This window comes from Petromyzon marinus, chromosome 72 (genome assembly GCF_048934315.1).
Source record: "Petromyzon marinus isolate PM22_M1 ecotype Great Lakes invasive population chromosome 72, UKy_Petmar_22M1.pri1.0, whole genome shotgun sequence".
NCBI classification, from domain to species: Eukaryota; Metazoa; Chordata; class Hyperoartia; order Petromyzontiformes; family Petromyzontidae; genus Petromyzon; species Petromyzon marinus.
In genome coordinates this window covers 8,035,279-8,057,828 of record NC_133738.1, presented here as the reverse complement: position 1 = coordinate 8,057,828, position 22,550 = coordinate 8,035,279, and the positions used below count along the sequence as shown (strand labels likewise).

Below are 22,550 nucleotides of genomic sequence, written 5' to 3'. Positions count from 1 at the left end.
TTGGCCGATGGCTTGGCCCTTGCCAGACCACGCGGCCACAACGATCCAAGATGCTTTCTTACATAGGTATGTTTTGGACAAGGGGGCCCCTGAATGCCTCCTGACCGACCAGGGCAATTTTTTTTTCTTCTAAGCTATTGCAGGGAGTGTGCGATCTATTGGGCACTAAAAAGGTTCGCAGCTCACCTTTATCATTCCCAAACGGATGGGATGGTCGAAAGGCTACACAGGACCCTGACTTCTATGTTGTGCCAACAAGTTAACGTTAACCAGTCTGACTGGGACTTATACGTGCCGGGTGTTCTGGCTGCTTACAGATTGGCTCCCCACGCTTCCACTGGGTTCTCCCAATTTTTCCTTATGTACGGCAGGGAACAAGACCCCCTATAGACGTTCAATTGGACTCGGAGCCACGTGTTAAAAACATTACTGATCCCATGCGCCTCACTCTTAAATGGCTATCTGAGGCATGGGAAGCGTCCCGGGGTCATTCGGCAATGTGGCAGGCTGCTAACGAGTGGCATGTTGGTCAACGCAAATGCATCACTAAGTGAATGCCGGGTGACAGAGCTTGGCTCCACTGCCCCCAGGTGCCAGTGGGTACATCGCCCAAATTACACAAACCATGGCAGGGCCCGGTGGAGATCGTTAATTTTTTGAGCCCTCAGTGTGTCTGTATCCAGTTCGGTCGCAGACGGTGGTTTGTTTATCCGGCTCATTTAAAGCCGTTTGTTCCGATGCGCGAATGTCCCCTCATCTCCACTAACCAAGGGCCGGGTGTCTGGTGAGTTTGACGAGCTGGGGCGCATGTCCGGTGGGGCCCGATCCTCAGGGGAGTTATGTTATTCCGTCCACAGACTCGAAGCAAGTAACGCCCCCGGTGCCGCTGATTTTGCCGGCCTCAGATGGACCGGAGTACGGAGCAACTGTTCGCCTTCCATCCTCCGCTCGGGGTTGTAGTCCCTCGGGAGGAGCCGCACCCATCAGGCCATTTTCAAGATCCCTCCGGCACCCCCAGGGAGCTCACGCCCTCCTCGCCTGGGGGGCCGGTTGCAAGGACTCATTCAAAAACTGCCCGGTTCAAGTGACCTCCTTCCACCATACATGTTCCTGCGTCGTTTCGCTGCTTGTCGCACTCCAGGGTCAGTTGGGTCATTAGATGAACCTGGCCCTTCTTGTACTCTTTGCACTGTTGTTGTTCGCTCCCTTCCCCTTCTCTCTCCTGCACATTGTATGTTCTGTATTTATTGTCGTTATGTTGTTGGAGGCACACTCGTTTTAAGTTGTTATTGACAGCGGGAAAGGCTGTATTTTGAGGGGGGGGGGGTGATGTAACGACATAAATGGGCCATTCTATGGTGACAGTGGGTATACTATACACAAGGGCTTACTAGAGGGCAGATTTCGGATGTCACGGTGGTCGGGTCAGGACATGTCAGGGTGAACCCGCGAGAGCACGTGACCAGACGAGGGGGCACGGAGGCCCCCAGAAGGGGGTGAGCGGGCCATGTGATGTGGACCCAGACTCTTCGCAAAGGATCGAGAAGGGGGCGTGACCAGGGGCGGAGCCCAGTCACGCCACAGAAAATATAAGCCGAGCCCCGAGAGGGAGCGTGGCTGTTCAACCCTATAAAGAAGTCATCTTCTTCGGTCCTCGCTCTTCAGTCTCCGTACGCGACAACACGACGGCGTGTTGGCTGTTCTGGTTCAACCATATAGGGATTCCGTTCAAGTGGTTAGGTGGTTAGGAACGGTGGCCTCCACCTTACGTAGTTAACCTGTAATGTACATAGTCGCTCGGAATGTACATAGTCAACCGTGGAACATTGAGTAATGTTTGGTTGTGTTAGAGAATAAACGTGTTGCCTCAAAGTCTTGGTGTGCGCCTGATTAGAACCCATTACACAAGGAACGAAACAGTCAAGACTTCTTCACAAATTTGGCTGATGCCTGATGAAGATAGTTGTAATGACTGGCGAAACGTCGTACTCAAGATTATAAATGTTGTGGCGTGGCTCTCCAACACACCGGTGTGCTGTACTAGTGACAAATTGGCAAGTTCTGTTTACGTGACAACCATTACTAGTTGGCTGTGTCGGGTAGTGGCGGGTTTTAATGACACATTTTTATATTACACAATCTAACAAATAAACGATTATGCATATTGGTCGTGAAAGCCTACGTGTTAAAACTGACATACACAAATACTAAGCTATTATAAAAGCCCGGCATTCCATTTGTCCATTTGTCCATCAACAAAATAATAACAGGCTTTCTGAAAACCTGAATCAAAAAGTTATAGAAGTGGGGGTAAAAAGTTGATCGAAAGGTTTCCAAATGTTGTCCCCCCCCACCGCCCAATTATTTTGCAGGCATATATACTTACACACCCTACATACAATACAAGTAGTATCTAGAGACTTTACAGTCATAGCTACTGACTACAGTAGTGTCTACTGTCTATTGTAGTAAATACACATTGGGGTGGGGGGGGGGACATCACACTGTTCAGGATTTATCTCAGCGTGATTGTGCAGCAATAACTGTGCTTGATGTTTTTTGCCATTTTTTACGTTAAGAACCTCCCTCCCGTTGCCGCTCAGAAAGCTTTTGTTGCTAGGGGCAAGCGCCAGTTGGCGTTTCCATGCTTGTGCAGATGTGGGCTTTGGCACATTCTCAAAGTTATCATTACGATCAGCGTACATTGTAAGTGTGATTTTATTCGTTTACATTGGACCAAGGGCAAAAACAAATAGCGAGTTTTCGTCCGGGGGCTTAGTTTGTTGCATCCGAGTATTTTGTTGAAACGTAAACCCAACAGTTTGTCAGTTAAGTATAGGCGTACGCAGGCAGACAAAAAATGTTCAGTAGGTATGAAAAGACAACATAATTAGCGTTTTATTGTTTTATATTTTTCTTATTTTATTGTTTCCCTTCTACGTGACTTTACCGAAAGAACCAAGAATATGAATCCCTGCAGTCACGAAAGCTTTAAATCAAAATATAATTAGCGTTGACGAGAAAATCTCTCCTTTATGTAATATTTCAGTGTTTTCCCTTATATATACTATATTCGTGATTTCGAAGACAAAAATGAGTTCGGGGATATGGTTCCTAAGCTACAAAAAATACCTTTGAACCTGTATCAGATGAACAACAGCAGTCACGTAAATGTTCCGCACAGGTTACTGTAAAAACAAACGTTCATCTAGTTAGGATATTCCATTTTTGACCATTGTATACCAAATGGTACATAGAGCAAAATCTCTGCTATCACGTACTTTACCATCCGGAATGCTCTATTAACCGGCATCTGTCAAGCGGCAATATGAATATTACTTTACGTTTAGAGAAAAATTCTGGCATCTTGCAGCGTGCTTTATGACGTTGCCGAGTAGTGGCGCAAATGGAGTCGCAATTGCAATCCGTCATTGTGATCGTGTTGTGGGCCGTCTAACCTAATTGTTTCACTGTACTTGTACATACAATAGTGCACTACTGTACACTGTAATCTAAACAGCACCACTGCTTCTTTACAATAAACTTAAAATGCTGTACAAATGACTGGTGAGTACCTCTGTAAAATAGTAAATTATTTTGAATATCAGTTAAAATGTATGGTTAATTTCTTCAAGAAAAAATGTTTTTACATTTGAGAATGTTTCTGAACCATAAAGTATACCTCTCAGATAACCGGCACATTTGATGAACTGGCACCCTCGATTCCCCATGGCTGCTGGTAAGAGCTTTTGCTGTATGTGCTCAGAATCAGATGTGTTAAAATTATAACTCTAAATTATCAAGAGACACATCGCCAACATTGAATTATTGCATTGAAATATACTGCATCACATTACATCGCATTTACTATACACTGATCTCTGAATGGATGCCTACACCTGCATGCATTCTTAGAATGCGAGAAGCCAAGTGATAGCACGGTTGATATTTGTTTAAAGAAGTTCACAGTTCACATCTGTCCGGCAGCCCACAAGATTACTGCAGCAACAATGACCAAAAATACGCACCATCTGCTTAACAGTGGATGTTCAACATTCATGGCGTTAGGGTCAAAATTTGCCAGATTCGAAAGATTAGCCACAACCCGACTGGGGTAACACATCAATCATCGCTCCACCCTACTGGCAGACTCATGACCACGTGCAGGTCGGTACTGAGTCACCTTGTACCACAAAGGGACAGCTGCCACTTGGGCTAGCTGTCGAATGATTGAGATGAAATGATACAAGCCGCTTTTAGATGCTGATTTCACCTTTGATTAGCAAGATTGGCTACGGACAGTGGGAATGAAATAAAACATTTATGCAAGCGCCAATATTAATGTAAATATTATAACACGTTGAATGCTATGGAGCTTTTTTGTCTCCCGCTCCTGCTTAGGGGCCATCCATTTAGTACGTACGCATGGAGGGGGGAGGGTTAACCCAAATGCGTACGCTTGCGTATGGGGGGTTTACTGACAATGTACGAACGCATAGGAAACGGGGGGGGGGGAGGTGAAACCTCGATAATAATTTGTCTACATTGGCCTTCAAATGAATTAGATAGTCCAGCGGTGGACTTTGCTTAAACACGTTAATATTATTAATCCTTGATCGTTTCTGTGGATCAAATATCGGCCGTTCTAAAGGATTCTGGGGGGGGGGGGGGGTGCATCAAGCGTACGTACGCAAGTGGGGGGGGGGGGGTGTAAAAAGTATGCGTGTGTACAGGGAGGGAGGGGTCAAGTTTTGACATATTTTTGCATATGTACTAAATGGATGGCCCCTTACAGATCTACACAACCTCCAAATCCACACATGCTGGCCGCTCCTACTCCGCATCCTCCAAAAAGTCCACCTGCACAAACTGCTGGGTTTAATTTCACTCTCAGTCCGCAGCCTCCTCCCGCTTCATGCTGCCACTATTGACTACGTGGAGGTTAAACCCTTGTAATGGGAAAGGCACAAATCTGGCTGTCGCCTGATAAAGCTAGTTGTAATGACTGGCAAAACGTCGTACTCAGATTGTAAAGTTGTGGCTTGGCTCTCCAACACACCGGTGTGCTGTACTAGTGACGAATTGGCATGTTCTGTTTACGTGACAACCCTTACTAGTTGGCTGTCGGGTGGTGGCGGGTTTTAAGGACAATCCTCTTATGAGAAAGGAATGTTAATTAAATGGAACTTGTTTATCCTAAGCTCAATGATACACATCTACTTGGTCTCCATTTGACTCAGTATTGCCTAAAAAATCCACCCACACCTCCACATCCACAAATTGCTGGGAGTTGCCTTGCTCTGCCTCAGAGTCCACAGTCTCCTCCAGCTTAACGCTGCCTCCATCGACATGAATGTCGGATTTTGGAGTGGAATCTTCATCCTCACATTTCACTATCACTTCACTCTTTACCATCACTTCTTCGCTCTTCACTGATTCAAATTTAATTTTCACTTCTTGACATTTCACTTTCACTCCTGGCAAGGTTTCATATATCAAATGTTTTTCTGGTTCTTGTTTCATGATGGATGGACTCATTGCAGCACTTTGACTTTCACAATCCGATTTCAGATTAATTTCCTGATGAATGGTTTGATGCTTGTTTCGATCCCCTAACTGTTGAAAACCCTTCCCATACACAGTGCACTTTAAGGGTTTTTCTCCTCTGTGTATTCTCTGGTGTGTTTTTAGATGTGATGACTCTGCAAACACCTTCCCACACATAGTGCACTTGAAGGGTTTCTCTCCCGTGTGTATTCTCTGGTGTGTTTTAAGATGTGATGACATTGCAAACGCCTTCCCACACACAGTGCACTTGAAGGGTGTTTCTCCTGTGTGTATTCTCTGGTGTCTTTTAAGATGTGATGACCGTGCAAAGGCCTTCCCACACACAGTGCACTTGAAGGGTGTCTCTCCTGTGTGTATTCTCTGGTGTCTTTTAAGATGTGATGACTGTGCAAAGGGCTTCCCACACACAGTGCACTTGAAGGGTGTTTCTCCTGTGTGTATTTTCTGGTGTGTTTTAAGACGTGATGACATTGCAAATGCCTTCCCACACACAGTGCACTTGAAGGGTTTCTCTCCCGTGTGTGTTCTCTGGTGTTTTTTTAAATATGATGAATGTGCAAACGCCTTCCCACACACAGTGCACTTGAAGGGTGTTTCTCCTGTGTGTGTTCTCTGGTGTATTTTAAGATGTGATGACCATGCAAATGCCTTTCCACACACAGTGCACTTGAAGGGTGTTTCTCCTGTGTGTGTTCTCTGATGTGTTTTAAGATGTGATGACCATGCAAACGCCTTCCCACACACAGTGCACTTGAAGGGTTTCTCTCCTGTGTGTATTCTCTCATGTCTTTTAAGATGTGATGACCATGCAAACGCCTTCCCACACACAGTGCACTTGAAGGGTGTTTCTCCTGTGTGCATTCTCTGGTGTGTTTTAAGACTTGAAGAATGTGCAAACGCCTTCCCACACACAGTGCACTTGAATGGTTTGTCTCCCGCTGATTGTCTTCGCTCCATCTGACCAATTCTGTACAGCAAAGTAGCAGAGGAACTGGCAGCTGCAGACAGAAAACAGTAATATCCACACAATGTATGTCAGCATAGAAATATATATATACAGTCACACGTGATTTTCACATATTACATAGACAAGAACGCTCAAACATTCATGAGAAGTAAAAAAACATTCACCCCCAATGCAACACACAGGCTGTTTTAAGGCACTTGCTACTATTAACAATCAGCTCTTGGACTGGCATACAGGCAAGTGGTCAGTATAATGCCTGGAGGCCCTAGTATATTTAATATCAATGATAACCCGTAACTTTACATACAGAATTCCGGTTGTATCTGGCTATTGAAGAAATGTTAACTTTTACAAAAGTCTGCTAAAAATAGCAAATGGTGTTAAAAATATAAATATTTGCATTGGACAGATATATCATAAATGGACAAATTAATATTCAATCGCAACTTGTAAGTCCGAAGCCAGGCTCAGATTTGCTTGAATGCTCGGAGGGACAGATGTAATATCAGCTTCATGTGCTGTGTTTTCCATGCTTATGAAATGTTCCATGTGTAGGGGGGTTCTAGAAGGCGTGCGTTGTGATGATTGTAAACAGGTGACCGGAAGGCACTGTAGAGGTGGACGACATTGGGGCCGACTGTGGAAACCATCGGGGTTGACTTCAGGTATCAACTTGGTGGAAACCATCGGGGCCTGAAGATAGCCATAGCAATAACGAGTGTGGCAGTCGTTACACTTGGACTGTATATACGTTCGGAGAAATAAAGCTCTATTTCCCTGAAAATGGATGTCTGCAAGGAGCTTCTTTACACCTGTAATAAAAAAACCCTATTGCTTTGATTAAACCTAGGTGTTTAATATGGTCAATATACTTTACAGCAAAAATAACAACTTTACACTATCACGCATTGGAACGGCGGAGAAGGTGGTGTTGTGGCTAGAACCATGCCTGGCTAGATGCTTATGCTCTTTGCCAAGTACTTAACCTAGGAACAATCAACCCAGCAGAGGCCTACAATAAGTTAAGCTATCACTTGTCAATCATGTCTGTTGTCAGCGATAATACAACTCTGAATGTTGGCTCCATAATGCAGAGAACGAACAAACCTGCCTCCGCTCCCCATATAGATACACTCTTACGTACAGATATATTTCATATGGATCATTAACAGATCATATCAGGAAAACAGCCACCATTCACCACTAATTGGCAGTAACATCATCACAGTGGTCATGTCATGATTGGTGCGAATTGAGGCCATGTAAGTGTGGAGCACTTGCCAGTAGGTCATGGGAATGATCCAGGTGTCAAGGGATGACTGAGATGACTGGCAGATGCACCACCTGTGCTACCCACTGTGCCAACTTGCTGCATTTTAGCCACCCAGCGCTCCACCAATTGATGTGTCACTCCTCTGACCTCGTTGTTGCAGGACGATTGCGTCCAACTACACTACAGCATCCTTCAAGGGCCTCCACCGCAGAGGCCAATCTTCACACTCCTGGTACCAGTCATCAGCAAGTCCGATCACCTCCACATCTTCCAATCTCTTCTCTAGCCCATGCCATACCCGTTTAGTCCCTCGTATCAGAACTAACTTACGCTTCTTGAGCATGCAGTTTCTGAGCATGTGGGATTCATAAACAGCGAATGCAGCCTCGCCTGACAAATAGCCTCATTGAGATATATGGATATCTCAGGGATTTGTAAGCTTCGAAAATCATCAAGTCTGGCTCAATAGAGGATGAATCATAGGCAGGCCAGCCTTGATTGTATAAACCAGCACAGATGGCTCTTTAAATGAGTCCATATTTCACATCCACAGAGAAAGGGGTCATAGTTGTGGGCAAGAAGGTTCAGTGATTTACATGGAGCAATGGTCCAGACAGCTTCCTCACCATGTTAGGCAGTCTAATTAAAGAATGCTGCTCGACTAATTTGAATTGAGACTTTAGCTGCCATACCAGTGCTGGTCGTGAACACATTAACCAAGTATGGGAGCTCCCCCACCACCTGTAGAACTGCCTGATTACTCACTAAGAGGCGAGCAGGCGGAATGTTGGATGACATGAAATACCCAGGCAGGTGCTTTATTTTTTTGGAACATATGAAAGGCTCCTCCTCATGATGAACTCTCCAGGTACAGAACAAGAGTCCCTAACTCCATCGCAGTGAGTAGCCATTGCCAGATCATCAGCATACATAACATGGTTGACCAGCAGGAAAAGATCCCTTAACTATAACCAGCCATCGATTAGCCTCTCATTGTAACTGTACCAAATTCATTTTTGTAGGGCCATTGTGAGGTTATCAAAACTATGTAAATATTGAAGATGCTATCTTAATGTACAGACAGTCCACGGGTCATGGAAGGGTTAGGTTCCCGTGAACGATCCCGTAACCCGAATTTCCCATGTTGGAAACTGAACAATTTTCCCCCAAAATTTTTCAATTTCCGCTCATGCCCAAAACCATGACGATTATTTGAATTGGCCCTGGGCCTTCCCAGGTCGACTCAGCCTCAAATAAGTACCTGGTGTGTTGTGTAAACATCGCCACTGGGGAGACAAAGGCGGCCGGGAATGGTGCTGGTAACCTACCCCTTTGTGTGCCGGGCCAACCTTTATAGGTGCTACTTGCCCTGACAGTCTGTTAAGGCTAAATGCTTGCATGGCAAGGTTGAGGTGCCACCGATTTCCTCGTGTTCCTCACCCACCCACCATCCTTCCCAGAACAGCCTTCCCAGGAAAGTGTAAATTGGTATTTTTGTTATTTTCTTTGAACCTAGCTACGTGACTTTACCAAAAGACCCAATAATATGTAAATTGGTATGCAAAGAGGTTACCCGTGATAGGTCGAAACCGCAAAAAAGAAACCCGTGATATACAAGGGTCTACTGTATGACATTTGCGCAGAACTGCCCTGGACTGAAACTACAATTGGGCTTTGCAAGCTTCTTCTCTGCAGGTCTGGCAAGCTGAATATTCATTATCTGGAAATCAGTGTGGTCGAACGTTAGATCTTCGTCCAATCCAGCAGAGATCATCGATAAGTCCATGTTGTAAAAATGTTCTGTATTGCAACCTGTACAAAATCACCACCCTCCCTCAGCACGTTCCTTTTGAAGTCCATTATGCCCGGCACTAAAACTGCTCTTAGACTGTGGGTTGCCCAAGCCGTGCAAATGTCACCAATCACAATATTCTGGGTTCACACTTTGTCACCAGATGGTGCACCAGCCAACCACTGACAGAGTGTGGTTACTTCCTGGAATATTCAAGGCATAGCAAAAGCAACAAATACATATACACAAACACACACATTAAAATACACAAACTCGTGTGTTAGCTACCCAGCACGTTAGCACTCCCAAAACACGCTCTACAAAATCAGTAATGCTAACAGAAGCTAAAATGCAAATAAAAAACAAGGTTGAGTGTTAACTTACACTCGCAGTCAAATAAAATAAATTAACACACATGAGCATATTCCAATGCACACACATAGACACAGTAACCCGCAACAAAGACCCCCAATATAGCCTTAACAATAAGTTCAGGAGTGGGTGTATGGCCAGCGCCACACCTGACCGCTTTTGTTTCCCCAGTGGCGATGTTTACACACTGCACCAGGCACTCATTTGAGGCTGTCGATCGAGGGAGGCCCAAATCTGGTTCAGGTAGTCACTGGTGTTGGTGGCGGTGAGTGGGAATCGAACTTGTGTTGCTTGTATTCTTGGTTATTTCGGTAAAGTCACGTAGAAGGGAAATAATACAAATAAAACAATATAATTATCACGACGTTTCGATTGCAACACAAGCAATCATCATCAGGTGTGAAAACCACAGCAAGAAAATTTGATGATTGCTTGTGTTGCAATTGAAACGTCGTGAGAATTTAATTGTAAAAAATGTATTATTTCCCTTCTACGTGACTTTACCGAAAGAACCAAGAATATGAATCCCTGCAGTCAAGAAAGCTTTAAATCGAAATTTAAAATCGTGTTGCGTGGTTCGTAGCAGTGCGTTATAGGTTACTTTACCGCACACAACAGCCGCCATTCGCCACTAAGTGAGCTCTACCAGTATGAGTGTAAAGGAACCCACACCAACTGCAGAAGCTATCGGTCAAACTGCCTCCTCTCCCAGATCCAGAGGTTTTGCCAATGCAAATGTCACCAATCACAATATTCCGGGTTTAACCACTCTGATCAAATTTAGCGGCCACTCTGATTAGTAAGGCAATCAGAGTTAGATATATTTAAGTCTGTCATTAAAACTCACCTCTGTAAACTGGTCTTCATCCCCCGCCTAGTTTCGCCGTTTACCTGAGCGAGTGGGTGAGTGATTGGGTCACCGAATGGGTGAGTAGTTGACTGATTGAGTAGGGAATGAGTGAATGGGTCATCCAGTGAGTGAGTGATTGAGCTAGTGGGTAAATTAAGCTTCATCCGCCCTGGAGGATGTGTATATTTCGTACTTTTGATACATGGTATGGATTAGTGGGATCCACAAATGAAATGCAGCATTTTACAAGTGTAAATTATAATTGTATTAAATCTTGACAGCAGGAATTCATATTCTTGGGTGTTTCGGTAAAGTCACGTAAATAGGTTCAAAGAAAATAACAAAATATACGACGATTCGATCGCAAAACGTCGTATTTTTGGTTATTTTCTTTGAACCTATCTACGCGACTTTATCAAAAGACCCAAGAATATAATTGTATTATGGATATTGCAGGCATATTATACACACCAACATGCACCATATGCTTCCATATAGATGTTAAAGTAAATTTTTCTCGCGTTATTTTTCAAGAGCAGGCCATTGTGTGCTGGCGTCATGGTTGAAATGTATGATGCACCTATTTTGATGAAAGAAAAGGCTTTAACCTTCTCGGCAATAAGACAGGTGTTAAAATCATAATCTTTAAAATCAGAATCTGTCTTCTGGAGGAATGTCACAGGTGTCCAGTCGAGGTGGGTCAGAAAGTTACAAAAACAAACATGGTTGGCTACGTACGGCGTGAAAGAAGTTCAACTAACATACAAAACACGATAGGAGTGCAAAATAGATGAAAGGTAAGCAATTCACGAAAAATGAATGTAAATGAATAAAGTACATGGTCCAATTTGCAAACAGATACCTATTACAAGGCAGCATTAAGTCTGCATTAACCACACATTCTTGCGGTATATTTTACCAAACATCAAGTCTATATTAATCACATTTTTATTTACAAGGCTATTTTTTCCGTAGATTTGCTCTTTATTTGACTTTTTATTACACCATTTGACAATCCGAAAAATCTGTGACGTGCATCCAATTGGGTCTCTGTGCGAGTCTGGGGGTCCCTGTATGACTGTCTGTTAACAGTTTCCCAGATGTCATTGTCCAAAGGTTTGGAACCACGTATCGTCTTTTGGCATCTCAATTCTGCCATCTATAACCTCATTCAACTGACTCTTATTATTAAATCACTAAATATTGAGTGGAAATGTAATTTTACAACAGAATTGCTATTAAGTTTGTTTTGTAAACCTGTAATTTGGAATGCGGTAATGTCTGTCCGCCAAGTCGCCCTTAAAAAATAGCGTCTAAACTCAATGGGTGTTACGCGTGAAATTCACTTCTGATTGTGAGTGGGCCAAACACATAGGCACACAGGAGTGTGGCTATGTGACTTTACAGAATGAACCAAAGAGTAATTCCTGCAGTTACAAAAGCGTCGAATCTAGTTTTATTATTAAATGCTTTGATCTTCTTGGTTCTTTCGGTAAAGTCACGTAGAAGGGAAATAATAAAATAATACAAATAAAATAAAAATCTCATGACGTTTCGGCCACAACACAAGTAGCCTTCCTCAGGTGAAGAAACAGAACTGTCGGAAAGACAGCGCTCCAATGAACACTGCTCAGCTTGGCAGCGTATTTTAAGCTGGGTGGGAGGCGCAGAGCGCCTTGACAAAGAAGTTTACATATCAACAGAAGAATTTAGCATTGAAGTAGCTGTGTTAATGTGATAGATTAGCAGGATGTTAAAGTCAGAAATTAGCATGTAACTGGGAAATTAGCATGATGTTAGTGTGAGGGATTAGCATGTAACTGGTCATGGAAGTAGCTATGTTAAAGTCAGAATTTACATATCAAGAGGCATTTAGTATATTGATGCTAAATAACTGCAACTACCCAATTATCATACAATAAACCGATGTGAAAGAACTAAATATAAACTACATCAATATAATCAATGTACTCAATATATTCTCCAATAAGCTGAGCTATTAACATAAAGTAACTGGGTATACACTACACTATATAATGAATACCATATAGTAAACTTATAAAAAAAACTAAAATATAAACATCAATATTATCAATAAACTCAATATACTCTCCAATCAGCTGAGCTACTAACAATAAGTCATTATACATTACAATTCTATGTCGAAAAAAGTGGCGGTTTCTTTTTTTCCTCAACATTAGCACCACGGAAAGCGACGAGCTTTGTTCAGACTGACGAGTCCATCTAGGCTCGGAACGGAGAAGGGGGGAGAGAGAAACAGCCACGATGCGCCGCTGTCCTATGTTGCGTTACAAATATGCTATAAACTAGACTACTATACATTACAATATTATAACTTCCAATCTAAACTACATTGTATAATATCGTATACACAGCCCACTGTAAGCTCTAACATGCATTATATTGATATGCCTCCAACTAAACTTTTTTCTACATTACACGACTATACACCGTAATATACACTGCCATAGACAAACCCCACCATGATGAATCCCTGCAGTCACGAAATCAAATCGAAATGCTTTGATGTCTGCCGGCTGAGTCGCCCTCGAAAATAAGCTTCTTAGTTCAATGGACTTCACTCGGAAAATAAACTTCTTCTGACTCTGAAATAAACTTCTGGACTGGTATCGTCCAAAAATTGCAATGCTGAACAAATGCCTCCCAGTTTACTCAATCGGGAATACGCGAATAAGCATCGCCCCTCCCCCCGACTGCCAAACCAACTCGGCAGGACGCTCCTGAACTGAAGTAAAGAGACTCAGTGTGATAAAGCACTCGAGTGTGCACCACGCTGGCGAGATTTTCACTACATCGCCCGGTATACAACAGGTTGTGGGTTGGATCCCGACGCTGACGCGTGTTTATTTGGAGTTTGCGTGTCTCTCTTTCTGCGTGGATTTGAACTCCGCTTTTCCCCTCCAAATTTAGAAACTTGAGTTTAGAGCATTTGGCTGCTGTAAATGTCCACACGATAAGCCAATTCGTTGTGGGCAGGTCGCTTCTGCAAGAGATATATAGCTCAAAATAGTATAATTTTTTTTGTTTAAAACATGGTTTAAAGTAGTCAGCCAGGTGAGGACAAATAAAAATTAACAAAAATCAAAGCAAATACAATCAGGCGATGGCAGGAGGCAAGCCCAGCATGGCTAGGCCACACTTTGTAACGTTCCAATCTGGACATCCATTCCATACTCGCTGCTACACTCAATTGATATCCCCAGGAGAACAACAGAAGAAGCGAGGCTGCACCTAAATACACAAAAACAACCACCACCAAAAACCACGATGTGAACTTCTCACCTCGGATCTCAGTTGGGTGGCGAGCAGCTTTCCGGGATCTCGGGACGTCACGCGGATTCGCACGGCAGGGGAGATGACATGACGTCAATAGCGAGTTTACCCCCTCCCACTGAATAAATTATGTTAATGAATCAGGCCCTGACATTGAGTGATTGGGCGTGGCTGCTGAACCGGACACAATGAACTCGCGACAGATTTAATGGCTAAATGACATGTATGAAGCATGCCCTTATTGGGATTGAATGCGCGTGACTTTGCCCAAATTATGATTTTACTGGTTACATGACGTCACTAGTAGGGGTACACACCCCCGAGCGTCTCGCGACGATGACGTAACGTGGAGTGGTAAAGTGAGAGAACGAGCACGGTGAGGAGTGGGATTAGATTCTGACTTAAAACTTTCGTGACTGCAGCAATTCACACAGGGTTATTATTACTATAATCATACAGGGTGGCCCAAAAGTGCGGACCCAAAGGGTTTTTAGACAGGGTGGCCCAAAGGTCAGGACAAACAGGATTATTATACAAGATGCCCCAAAAGTCAGGACACATAGGGATATTAATATACAGTTTGGCCCAAAAGGCAGAATACATGATTTTTATGCAGGGTGGCCAAAATGTCACGACACACAGGATTATTATACAGGGTGGCCCAAAAGTCAGGACACATAACGTTATTATGATACAGTTTGGTCAAATCGTCATGGCACATAAGGTTATAAAGGACTAGCGGGAAGTACCCGGCGTTGCCCGGACGAAAAAGACACACACAGACATCGACCCACACACACAAACACATCAACTTACACACACACATATGGACTCTCACACACATATCGACTTACACACACATATCGACTTACACACACACACATATCGACTAACACACACACATATCGACTAACACGCACACACATATCGACTAACACGCACACACATATCGACTAACACACACACATATCGACTAACACACACACATGGACTCGCACACACATGGACTCGCACACACATGGACTCGCACACACACATATACACATGGACTTACACACATTGACTTACACACACAGACATCGACTTACACGCACATTTGAACGTTTATATTTACTAACTCAGTTTTTAAAGATTCGTTTTCTATGTACGTCATGTTAGGGAAAGAACCAAGGAAGAAAAAAATGGAAACAATTGTGATTGCACCTTTGAATCAGTGCACTGCAATCAAAGATGAAGGTCATACTTAACTTTTATGATATGCCTTTGTCTTGGATTGAATCCTATGAGGCATAAGTATATGGTTAATGGTATAAAAAGACGTATGTATTGCTGTGGTATTACATAGTGCTGTAGTAAGGTTCTCGAGGAAACGCAGACAGTCATGGAGGCAGGCAGGAGACTTGGGGATGGAGCGATGAGATGTGGCACAGCGAAAAAAGCCGCGCTTCATGAGCGCTGGCACGAACAGTCGCTGGCAGCCAGGCCACCGAAATTATGGCTGGCAGGCGCGGGTGCAGGCAGGAGACCCAGGATGGAAGCGATGTGAAGGCCCAACAGTGCAGCGAGTTGTGGGCGCGGCTCAGCGAGCACCCGCCAACAGCCGAACTGCTCCCCAGCAGGCGTGGGGTCTAGCAACAAACGTGGGAGGGGAGTCGCGCCCCCAACCAAAGCAAGAGCTTCTCCAAAGTAATGAAACACAAAAGAGGGCCTTTCCAAAATAATGAAAATGCCACTTTTTGCTGAGCCGCACCCCCCTATCAAAGAGCCTCTTTGTCAACATTGTTTCTGGTCTTGCCTGATGGTGCAAAGTAATGTAAATATTTGTCATTGCCTACATGAGAGCATCCAGCATAAAGTTGGCCATGGGAAAAGCACGGAGTTGAGAAATTCAGTCCCATCACTTTTAAAGATTATCCGTGCACCTTGTTAGTGGACATCACAAAGCTGAGCTGGATGGGGAATTGAAGCCTCCTAAACTCAAAGACTGTATCGTTTGAGATTATAGGTATGCGAGGGAGAAAGACGTCTTCACCTTTAGAATTGCCTGTAATGATTGTAGCTTTGACATCATTTGAATGTAAATCTTTGCCAATTGACCTTGTGCCATTGCATAGTCTTGGTGGGTCCAAGTTTCTCAAAAGCAAGACAGGTGCCCCAATTTTTAGTAGCAAGTTGTGTGGTGGAACACCCGAGAGCTGCAGAGAATTACAGAATTCAACTGGATAGTGAACAATTTGATCATGGTCCAACACTGAGTCAATATATTTGAAGGACTTGCTCTATCCAGGTAATTTGTGCAACAACATGCAAATGATTCTGTGAACAGAATCATTTCTTGGAGCCAAAATGACCCTCTCCTGTAGCCAGATAATATCTTTAAGTGTTGTTGCATGTGAAATGAGTGGCCTCCGACACGGTAAGAAATCTAAGTTGATTATTAATAAAGCTCAGTACAGCCACACGTCTCCGTCTCTTTCCTTGTGGCGTCCACTCCTCGTGTAGCTACGCTGCACTACGCCACGTGGTGCTCACCCACTCTTCCGCGCACCGCTGGCTGACGGTGTGCTAAGGAGCGACTGTGCGGCTGGAGGACGTGGTGGATGGAGTCGGTGGCGCAGCAGTGGCGGGGCTCCTCTTCAGTCTTCAACACCGACCCCCTCGCATTGCTCCGTGTCCCCTTATATCCCCCTACCTGGGTCTAAGTCCCGCCTCTGGCCACGCCCCTTCCAGAACCTTCCCGAACATTTCCGAAGCCTCCCTGTTGGAACCGCCTCTCAACTCTCACCCAGATATAAACCCCACTCTGGATAAGTATGGCTGTAGAATCAAATACATGCCCCATGAGTAATCCAGGCGATGGCGCTCTCATTACATCACCCCCCCTGTATAATTTTTTTTAGCCATCCCGGCTAAGGAAGGGCAATACAACAAAACGCCATCAGCCGCATAACACAACATAATGAGAGAAGAGAATGATAACAATTTTGAGATCCCCCCCAAGCACCACAAAACGCCGCGGAAAAAACACGCAACCTGAATAAAAGAATGGTTTAAGAAAATGGCAACGACTTAGAGCGCGTCCGCATAGCTGGTCCGTCCGCTGGTGGCGAGACAGGGACACCAACAATAGGCGGTCCTGCCGGAACTCCCGAAGATGGACACGGGGAAATGGCGACGTCCTCCAGACTCGCCGTGACCTTCAGGGGCGCTGTGAATGGCAAAGAAACAGGCTGCGGAAGATCATTCTTGACAGGGATGACAAGTCTGTTGGCAACGTCAGGCACTGGGGATACGGGATTTGGAAATGATGATGGTGGCACAGGAGCAACAAACGGTTTCAACCGCGATGGGTGGACAAACCAACGCCGGCGACCGTGACGCACATGAACACACTGCGGGCGCAAAACCTCCACAATTGTCACAGGGCCCTGTCATGGCCGGTGAAGTTTAGCAGAGGTGCCAACCGGTACCTATGGGCAATGAAGCCACACAGCATCTCCAACCGACCATGGCATGTCCCCCTTTGAACGGCGTGCACAACGCTCATTCCGAACTTGAGTCTTTGAGGTATTCGCCCTGACGGCCTCACGCACCTCCGAAACCCGCCGGAGGAACTGTTGGATGTACTCAGGGAGAGTCGATTTAAGAGATACAACAGGGAAGCCCAACTGGACATCCACCGGCGGCGTGTTCTCCCTTCCATACATCAAGAAAAACGGCGAATAGCCCATAGAAGCATGGGGTGCCATCCAATAGGCAGAAAGCACGCTGGGAATCTGGAGATCCCTGTCATCAACTGTCTTGCAAAACATAGCGGACAAGGTGCGGTTCAATCGCTCCACCATACCATCGGTTTGAGGATGGTAGGGAGACGTAAAAAAAATTCTCGTACCCAAAGCAACACACACCTCCCGCAACAGTTTAGACGTAAAATGTATACCCTGGTCGGTAAGTAACATCTCCGGTGCCCCCTTATTCATGACATAGCCGTTCACAGAAGCATTCACAATGGACAGCGCAGATTGATCTGGCAGGGCCCATGCCACAGGCCAACGGGAAAGATGTTCGACCCAGACGAGGAGATATTTATTCCCTCAGGCCAGGGCGACCAATTCGTTTACCCACGTGACGGAAATCAATCGCAATGGCGGAACATACCGCTGCCGGGGAGACTTCCGTCGTGCACACTCTGTGCACGACCGAAGTGCCTTGATGACATCGGACGTTATGCCCGGCCAGTAATAATCCCTCTGAAGAGTAAGCAGAGTTTCTGAACACCCAGATAGACGAGGCGTTCACAATGCAAGGTACGGATCAGCCCTGCCCGAAGGAAAATCGGCACCATCAAACGTAGTCAAATAGGCCTGGCATCCTGCCACATCAATAAGCCGTCATGAACAAAAGTACGACCGTCCTTAAAAGGTTCTGCGTCACCCACGACCCGTTCAGCTCGATTCCGCAAAAAGGTCAACGAAGCATCCATGACTTGTTCCCGCATCCACGCGGAACGTGAAAGCCCCAACACACTATCGGCAGGCGGAACGACAATGTCGCCCGAATCCATGGCACCTGTAGCCGCAGCCACAACGTGGGACACGTCGGGCGGAGTGCAGCGGTTCATGCCGGATTGGCATGCACATGGAGATGCAAGTGGCAATCGCGATAGCGCGTCAGCATTTGCGTGCCGAATCCCTTTCCGGTGAGTGACATCAAACGCATACTCCTGCAAACACTCCAACCATCGCGTCAACTGACCACCCGGCTGCTCAATCTTCAACGAGTATTGGAGGGCTGCGTGATCGGTACGTATGACAAAATTGCCTGCTATACAAATAGGGCTGGAAAACTCGTACAAAATGAACAATCGCCAGCAGCTCCCGACGAGTAACACAATATCGGGTCTCTGCCGGCAAAAGCACCCGACTACCGTATGCCACAACGTGTTCAACGCCCCCTTTCACCTGTGACAGGACAGCCCCGATCCCCGTGTTGCTGGCGTCAATGTCAAGGATGAAGGGGGACTAAAAATCTGGATAGTCAAGAGTAGGCGCGTCCGCCAAGCATTCACGTAGGGTATTAAAAGCAGCATCCTCCTCCGGGCCCCAATGGAATTGCTGATTTTTACCCATAAGCATATGTAATGGCCTAGCGATAGACGCAAACCCCGGGATGAATCGACAACAATAGGAGGCAAAGCTTACAAAGTTCCGAACCTCTCTTATACTCGCGGGAACTGGCCAATCACGTACGCAAGCTGTTTTAGCTAGATTGGTTGAAATGCCATCGGCACTCACGATGTGACTCAAATACTCTACCGAAGTTTGCAGAAGATGGCATTTTTTTGGTTAAAATTTTATATTTGCTGAACGCATTCGTTCAAAAACAGCGCACAGCCGGAGGAGGTGATCTTCAAACGACCGGCTGAAAACGATGACATCATCATGTAAGATAAGACAAGTATCCCATTGGAGACCCGCCAAAACAAGTTCCATGAGCCTCTGGAATGTGGCAGGAGAAGCATTTAATCCCATAGGCAAACAGTTGAATTGAAAAAGGCCTTGGGGAGTACGGAACGCAGTCTTCTGCCTCGAGGACTCATCGAGAGGCAGTTGCGAGAACCCAGAAGACAAATCAAGCGTGGAAAAGAACCGAGCACCGGACAAAGCATCCAAAGAATCATCCATCTGGGGCAAAGGATACGCATCCGCCACGGAAACCTTGTTAAGGCGCCGAAAATCCACACAAAATCGCAATTTACCATATTTTTTTTAACCAGAACTACCGGCGCACCCCACGGACTGGTGGACAGCGAAATAATGTCTGCAGCCAACATGTCATCCATGGCACATTGCACACTTTCCTTCTCTGATGGCCCCATACGATGTGGCAGCCAAATGGGGGCCGCATCGCCCGTCTCTATATGATGAGACAGCAAGGACGTACGACCCAAGTCGTAGTCATCCTTGCTGAAAACGTCCGCAAATTCCACCAACAAAAGGCACAATTCCTCCCGCTGAGTCAGTGACAATGAGGCATTTCGGCACACAGATCAGCTATCCACCGATCGTCCGTCGAACCTCTCTGACCGACAGTGCAGGCGATATGCGGTGACGTGCGCTCTACGCGATCAGTAAATGCAATCGTAGCGTGAGCAAGGACAGTGCCCGTGGGCACGACAACGTCGCCTGGTCCCCCGTTCAAGACTTGCAAGAACGGGGCCTGACCTGCTCTTAGGATGGTCTGAGCACACACCAACGTCAACCCCCGCATAGCAGCGTTCGAGGGTGTCAACAAAACCCTGTTTTCCCCGACAACGCAATCGATATGCTTACGGTAACGGAGAGAAATCAACATCTGCGACCCAACGGAACAGTGACGGTGGTATCAACCAACACCTGAACGGTATTTACGAACACCGGCTGAGGCAACGGTGACGACAAAAAACGCAATGTACGACCCGACGGCAGCTCCAAACAACTCTGGTTGACCAGGATTTTAACCGGCATCCGACACAAAAAAATCAGTGCCAAACAGGCACGGCACGGCCAATGTGTGCGTAACCAACACAAGTCCTGACGCGCAAACGTCCCCAATGGCGACACGCGCATCAACCTGGCCAACAATACCCATACTACCCCCGTTAGCCGCAACGCACACATCATACACAGGCCGAACACGCGACACATTAATATTCAACAACTGGAAAATGACATCAGAGATAATCGTAGCTGAGGCCCGTGTCAACCAGAGCGCGAATCTCAACACCCTGAATAGTGGCTGCGACCGTTGATGATCCCGCCACCGTAGCAACAACCCTACGAGCCAACTTCCTCCACTGAGTCTGCAACGCCGACCAACCATCGGCAACAGTACGCGACTGTGTAAGCTGCAGCGATCCATCCCGATGTGATGACCCCATCCCGGTGACATGGGATGAGTGAGATGGTGAACATGGCCGGGTGCCCGACGTGTGCCAACTTGCCTGTGTGGTGGGACGTGCAGTCGGACGGTCGGCAACTGGGGACGTCAGTGGCGATGTAGACGACGATGGAAGATGAACGCGGCACTCCCTGGAGTAATGGCCCACCTGACCACATTGGAAACATGTGACGGGAGGCCGCGGTCGGAAGACACTTTGACGACGCCGTCCATCTTTCTGACGCTGATTCCATGGAGTAACAGCTCCCATGACGTCGGCTGCCGACGGCGCTTCCTCAGGAATGACCACCACCTGTGACGGACTCCAGTTTGATCGTTTGACCATCTATAGCCAGGTCCCCCATCCACGCTGCCATCTGAGCCCAGCGCTTTAAGTTTTCATGCGTGTTGAGGCAATGGGCAGCCCACAAAGACGTCTTCAACTCGTGGCCGCATATGGGAAGGACGACATTCATCTCCCTGGCCAACACCAGCATTCGTTCCATCACCAGCGGATACAAGTGCTCACGTTTCACATTGGGATAGGCGTCAACTGCCAAGGCCATCAAGGTGCTTCTGTAGGCGAGGGGCGACTCAGTGCTCCCCCGCCTACGGTGCTGAAATTTCCTCGTTCTATCGTCGGGCGGCTCGTAGACCTCCGCCATCTCAGCGAAGGCTTGTGAGAGCGTCGCCTTCTTGTCCTGGGAGATGGAGTGGAAAACAGCCAATGCGTCGTCGTCCAACATGGTGGGCAAGGCGATGAGCGCCTTTTCTTCTGACCAGCGAACCGACTTGTAAGCTGCCTCAAAGAGCCAACCAAAGGCGCTCCAATTTCCACCCGCCACCACAAATTCACGCACGTGGGGCAGGCGTCGACCCCGATCGGCGCTGTCTTTCGCAGCGGGTGTCGCGATGTCCGGTGACTCCCCGTGCGGCAGCAACGAACCGCTGGCCGACGCAGCGCTCCCCGCAGCAGCACCCAAAATGGCGGCCGCCACCTGCGCATTTGGCGGGAACTGTGAAATGGCGGATGTCTCCACCCCACTCGGAATGGCGGCTGTATCCACCAAATGGGGACCCTCCAAGGTGCCGTCACCAGCCCTCTGCTCATCCACCCCCGGACGGCCCGCCACCAGGCTGCCTCCAGCGGCGATCGGCGTGACAAGAGTGACGAGGTGAAGGAGCACCGTTGTCAGGGCGCTCAACTGCGTCTCCACCCTCTTGCACGGGTCGTCAGGGCGAAGTTTGTGTGAACCTCCCGTCGCGCTTTCTGCCGCAGGTGCCCCATCAGCACCCATCGTGGGATCCATCACCGGGCCCACGGCTCCCGGGGTCGGCGGAAGCTGGACCGCCGTCTCGTCGTCGTTGTAGGACACTGCAGGCAGGTTCTTTTTCTTCTGATGTTTCGACATCGTCTTCAGTACTACAACTGGAGAAGGTCCACTTGACTGGCCACGCCCCCCCCCCCCCCCCCCCCAGAACCTTGCCGAACGTT

The 22,550-nt window shown here is 46.6% G+C and overlaps 1 protein-coding gene across 3 annotated transcripts in view; it reads right to left on the bottom strand.

Annotated features, from left to right (window-relative positions):
* Positions 1 to 3,018: 3,018 nt before the first annotated feature.
* Positions 3,019 to 22,550, bottom strand: part of LOC142905247 (uncharacterized) — a 50,698-nt gene continuing 31,166 nt past the window's right edge. The window contains exons 1-2 of one of the 3 annotated variants that reach the window (XM_076055799.1): positions 14,147 to 21,916; positions 3,019 to 8,037 (exon numbers count right to left, since the gene is read on the bottom strand). In XM_076055799.1, coding sequence (XP_075911914.1) covers positions 5,203 to 6,525 — 1,323 coding nt within the window. In that variant the 5' untranslated portion in view covers positions 6,526 to 8,037; positions 14,147 to 21,916 and the 3' untranslated portion in view covers positions 3,019 to 5,202. Of the gene's footprint in view, positions 8,038 to 14,146; positions 21,917 to 22,550 lie in introns of those variants that run through there. The other 2 variants (XM_032979423.2, XM_076055800.1) reach the window with 2 other exon arrangements.